Raw genomic sequence first — 6,000 nt, 5'->3', positions numbered from 1 at the left:
GAGAGAGAGAGAGAGAGAGAGAGAGAGAGAGAGAGAGAGAAAGAGGGAGAGGGAGAGAGAGAGGGAGAGAGCCAAGGAGGGGAGAGGTAGAGAGAGATGAAGACACAGAATCGGAAGCAGGCTCCAGAGGGGTGAGAGCTCAGAGCCCTCACGGACTGTGAGATCATGACACGAGCCAAAGTCAGATGCTTAACTGGCCAAGCCACCCAGATACTCCTAAGATATTGGGTCTTCTCACATGAGAGAAGTTTGCTGGAATTTAGGGAGAAATCAGATGTATTTATTAGCATGCTGCTATTTTTTAGACTGTTGGTATTATTTTAAAATAGATCAAATATATAATATTCAGATCCTTCATTGTTTTGTCTGGTTTATAACCTATCTATGTTGACTTTAACATTCTACTTGTCTACTCCTTTGTTGATCATGTATATATTAATATAAGCCTAAATAAATAAATAAAAAGGTAAAATGTCCCACAATATGGTGTTCCATATAGGCTGTAGATGAAGGGAAGGACTTGTTAAAAATAGATTTTCAAATCCAGTCCCTTAAGATTCTGATGCAGTGCTTTGGTGGTGGTGGTCAAACTCTATCAATTTGCATTGATGGCATTCAAACATCCAATTGATTTTAATAACAGGGGAAAAACTTGGGAAAATGCTGATTCTAAAATTATTCCAAAGACACATATTATTGCTGTTTTGAATCATCCATACCACTCATTACATCCACTAATGCTGATAATAGAATTAAATATGTATCATATTTGAACTTACTATGTTTAGAATTGGAAAGTAACTGCTTTTCTCCAAAAAATTCAGTATTTTACTCAATTTTCATTTTCTGTAGTGAGGGTTTGTTCAAAGTGTATTATAATGCATTAACTGAAATAATTTCATTTTTAATGTATTATTAGTTTTAATTATATTTTAATCTTCTGCTTGCAGGGTACAAGTTGAATTCTATATGAACGAAAACACATTTAAAGAAAGACTAAAGTTATTTTTTATCAAAAACCAGAGATCAAGTAAGTCATTCATTTTATTCTGCCATCAATGTATTTGTACATATATTTAACTAAAAAAATTCAGCTGTACAATCCTTTTGCAAAATATCTTTTATATAGAATAAATCTGATAATCTTTTCTGCCACACAGTAAAAATTCAGAAACCTGTTGATGTTACATGTGGTGGTGTTAGGGTGTTTGAATAACTGCAGTTCCCCAAATCCCACACCAGTAGGTGGATTTGTTAGAGGACCATTTGGATTAGTGAGGAAAATAATTTAAATGACGGGTCCCCTATTTTAACTGTGAGGCACATGTAAACCTTGGTTTGAATAGGCTCTATCCTTCTCAAACTGATTTACTGGGGAAGAGTTTAATGTTTCCGATTCATGCCTGATAACAAGAAATATCTAGGGTTTTCTGAAACGTACAGATTACTAGCATCCTTCTCTGGAGATTTTGAATCAGGAAGTGTAGGGCTCAGTGCAGAGTTCACACTCCACTGATTCTTATCAGATAAATTTGGGAAACATTGCAACTTGAGGAAGACATGAAATAAACATAGTTACTGAGCCAAGAGCAGTCAAGATTGATGTGTCAGTGACACTTGCTGCCTCCTTATAATAGCACAGATTTTTAAAAAGCCATATATAATAAGTCAGTGTGCACTTTTTCATACAATTATTGCTTAAAATGTAAACAAACAGTGGAAAGGTCTATATTAGATTGGTGTAGGCTTTGTTCTTTCTGAATTTTGACCCTGGAATCTTCTTTGGGTCATCTCAATTGAGTTATGCCTCTGTGGGGTTTAAAGAGAAAAGCTTGAGTTGTTGGAAGTTACCAAAATACTAACGATAGGGAATATTTCAGTATGTAAGACACATTGCTTAGAGATTCTTAATGGCAATTTAGCTGGAAGGTTAAGGCTAAGAATAGCTAATGCCTCTCTAATCTGGTTGTTTAGAATTTCCAAGGAAGTCCTATCAATAGATCTATCCTAATGGGGCCATATCATTTGAATAGAAGGGCTTCTTGATCTTAATGCTAATAATTCTATCTCTCCAGGCCAGAAAAGGTAGATGCATTATTTGAGTACTTTACCAGCACCCAACTATGATTTAGCAGTCTTTTCAGGAGACCAGTTCTATAAAACCAGGGCAATTTCATTAACAGTTTAAAAGACTTTATAAGGAAGCTAACCCATAAAAAGTATACCTACCATTTTAATAGGGAAGCCTAAGAAAATTACAAAATTACTAGGCATTAACCTTTTACTGTTAAGAAATGTTACTTCAAGTACACTCACATATAGCAGAGAAAAAAATGACATTTCATTTGCAGATTTTATTAAATAATAATTATAAGAAGACCTTTCTCAAAATTTTATTCATAATGCATGAATCAGATACCACCGGATAATTGCAGGAAAGGTAATGCTTCTATTGATCAGACTTTAACCATATTTTGCTTAATGTTAATTGCTCTTCTTCATCACTAAGTATTACAGGCTGCATAGCTGTGACCTACACAGTTTCACAGGTACATACATGACAGTCTTAATACCCCCCAAATATCTAAGATTTCCTTGGTACTTAACCTAAAGGAAATAGTAAGTTTCAACTGGTCGAACTAAAATGTGTGTGAGTGTGTTATGTATTTTCCAGCAAATGCTACTATGATTCTTCTATAATTATGTAATTACTGGATGTATAATATATAATTATATACATGATTATAATTCCTTCACAATCAAATCTACAAGGTGTCTTGAAGGTAAAAGCTGTATAACTTATATGGTGAATTTATAAGCAGCTAGATTTTCTAGCTGGCTAAAATTTATTCCAAAATTCACGGATATAAAAAATGCTTACACTTCTAGGCATATCTGAACCAGTCATATTTGTGGCTTCTCAATGCTCAAACCTAGATTTATTCTTGGGTATAATATTTGTGGCCATTTGCAGGGCACACAGTCTGTCAATCTCACTATTTATTTCAATATTTAGCTAATTAAAATTCAGATGCCTAAAATTTAAGAGTTTTAGACAATTATGGTATTGTAGTTTTTAAATACAATTTAAGTGCTCTACTTAAAGTTGTTATTGTTGGCAATTTTTTAGTCTTGTGAACTAAGTTAAAATGAAAATTAAATTTTTGTTGTTTGTTTAAAGGTCTAAGAATTCGTCTATTCAATTTTTCTCTCAAATTACTAAGCTGTTTATTATACATAATCCGAGTGCTACTAGAAAACCCTTCACAAGGAAATGAATGGTAAGATGTCTTTGAACTACAACATTTTTTTGATTATTTTGAATTTTATTTTGAAGGATGTTTTATGGAACTCATTTTCTTAAGGATGTTTTAGGTATTTGTCTCAATTAAATTGATCTGGCTTTTCAGTTTAATTGCTTAGTATGGAGTTAGTCTCTTTAAAGACCCATATACTTTTCTGTTCTTGATTTACATATACTCCAAAAAGGTATACTCTTGTATGCCAGGTTTATAAGTATTTTCAGTTATACTAGGTGTTACCTTTTCTTTTTAAAGATTCCTTGAGGGCATTATGTTAATAAAATAAGTTAGAAAACTGGAAATACTGTATGATTTCACTTATAAGTGGAATCTAAAAGAAAACAAAAAAAAATCCTCAAAAAAAACAAAACAACAACAATAACAACAACAACAACAACAAAAGTCTAGTGACTTTTGAAACACTCTAGCATGTTCTGGGAATGCATCACCAAGTCTCAGATTTAGCTTGTATAGCTCTTTATCTTATTTGAGTTAAATGACTTACTGATTTGTTTTAACTTATTTTTCCATTCATTATCATGTTGCTTTTATTAAATTGCATTTCTTTCATTTATAGACTTCCCTTTTTAAGCTCTTTCCTTCACTAGAAGTAGTAGGGAAGGGAACTATCTGTGTAATAGCATGAATAATTTTGAACTCCTCACCACCTTGAGTTCCTGTCCAAGCCACTAAATTTAAAATAATTTTCAAAGCAGAAAAGAAATTTGATGGCCAACTTATGTCCAACTGTATTTTTCATGTGGAGGTTTGCCTTAAGAAAATTGAGAAATACAAAAGAGCAAATTAAAATGGAAAGTGAGGATATAATGTGCATTTAAATGAATCGGTTACTCCTCAGCTTGCGTAGACAGTGAAAATTATTCTGTATTTATTAAAGGATTAAAGATTAACAATTGAAACTTTCTTATATAACCATTTATGTGATAATTCTTTATACAATTTTTATTTAATGAAATATAATTATGGCTGTCCCACTCTATCTTTATTGAATATTTGGCATGCATTTATATTTCTGTGTGTCAAGATATAACATTCACTACCCTCAGGGACTTTTCAGCTTGTGAAAGGTTGTATATTTTGGAGTTCTGCTCTTACTAGTTGTTTTATTTATGTTATTTCATTCAATATACACTCAATCTTATTATTCCCACCTGACATACAGAGAAGCAGAAATTTTCTCATATTTCCCCTTTGATTTGAGGCCTTCAGCATTAATGTTTTTCTGCCTTTCTTCCCTGATTACGTCATTGACCATAGAGACCAGCAGCTTCCAATTCCTCCCCCCTCAGTTTAAACTGCATATTCATCCTCTCTACTTGGGTGTTTAATAGGCATTTTGAAGTTGTCATGTTCCAAGGCTTCTTGTGTGCTCTTCCCCATCTCAGCAGGTGACAGTTCGAGCTTCCCCCAGCCCTGCTCCACTGTCAGCCTTCCACGTTTCAGCAGAATCAAATTCCAACCTGACAGTTGCTCAGGCCAAATGCTTTCGAGTTATTCTTAACTTCTCTTTTGGTCTCACACTCTGCAACATATGCAAACCCCTTAGAAAATTCTGTCATTTCTACTTTCAAGATATATCCAGCATAGAATCATTTCTCAGCGCTGCCACCCTGGCACGGGCCACCTTCTGTCACCTGAGTACTGCAGGAGACCTCCGAATTAGTCCTGCTAATTGCGCCTTCGCTCCCCTTTGGTTTATTCTTAATATAGCAGTCGGCGTTTCTGTAAAATCTAAGTCGGATCTTGACGTGGCTGTGCTCTCAATGCCGAGGTGCCTCCCATGGCTTCTCTGTAACTGCATCTCCTTCTCCTTTTCCCCCACCCATTTTGTTCCAATCACATTGGCCTCTTCTCTGTTTCTGGATCATACCAGCCTTAAAGCTGGCTCAGGCCTTCATACCTGCTGTTCCCTCTGTCTGGAATTCTCTTCCATCAGATAACATAAGGCACACTTCCTCAGATCTTTACTCAAAATTGTATTTTCAGGGAAGCTTTACCTAAATATCCTGTTTAAAATTGTATTCTCCTCATAAGACTCCCTCAAGTGCTTTTTTTTTCTTTTCCCTTTTAACTTTTTTCCACTGCCTTTATATCTTTCATATATTATACATACTTGTTTTGTTTCCTGTGTATTTCACGTGGATTGCAATAGTTCTTCCATGAGGCATTGATTATTGTTTGAATCCTCAGAAGCTGGCACAAATTCAACTCTTAGTAGCTATTTCTTTTTTAAAATTTATTTATTTACTCTTGAGAGATAGACATGGAGAGGGAGAAAGATAGCACGCGTAAGCAGGGGAGGGGCCGAGAGAGAGGAGCACTATCAGTACAGAGCCAGATGCGAGGCTCAAACTCAGGAACCATGAGACTTGTAATTAAGAGTCAGATGCTTAACCAACTGAGCCACCCAGACAACCAGTAGTTATTTATTAAATGAGTGAGTGAATAACTGAATAAATGAAGGTCTTTTATAACCTGACCTTTGCTTACCTCACCTCACCTCACCTCACCCCCTAACCAGCCAAGCTCACCTACCTGAAGTCACTTACACATACTGTTTTCTCCTTTGTCTCGGAGACTTTGCATACTCTGCGTTGTCTTCTTGAACCTCTGTTTTCCATTCCTGTGTCTCACTACCTGGTGAGGTTTTGAGGTGATAGTGGGGTTTGGGGGGTCC

General features: G+C 35.1%; 1 protein-coding gene across 3 annotated transcripts in view; it reads left to right on the top strand.

Annotated features, from left to right (window-relative positions):
- The window catches only part of KCNT2 (potassium sodium-activated channel subfamily T member 2), a 360,386-nt gene that overhangs the window by 102,256 nt on the left and 252,130 nt on the right, over positions 1–6,000 (top strand). For all 3 annotated transcript variants that reach the window (XM_077771185.1, XM_077770578.1, XM_077769973.1), the window contains exons 2-3: positions 951–1,030; positions 3,182–3,281. In XM_077771185.1, the coding sequence (XP_077627311.1) occupies positions 951–1,030; positions 3,182–3,281 (180 nt within the window). The remainder of the gene's footprint in view (positions 1–950; positions 1,031–3,181; positions 3,282–6,000) is intronic.

Source organism: Crocuta crocuta, unplaced genomic scaffold (assembly GCF_008692635.1).
Source record: "Crocuta crocuta isolate KB4526 unplaced genomic scaffold, BGI_CrCroc_1.0 scaffold220, whole genome shotgun sequence".
NCBI classification, from domain to species: Eukaryota; Metazoa; Chordata; class Mammalia; order Carnivora; family Hyaenidae; genus Crocuta; species Crocuta crocuta.
The sequence above is the reverse complement of the archived record's forward strand: the minus strand, read 5'-3'. Positions and strand labels throughout refer to the sequence as shown.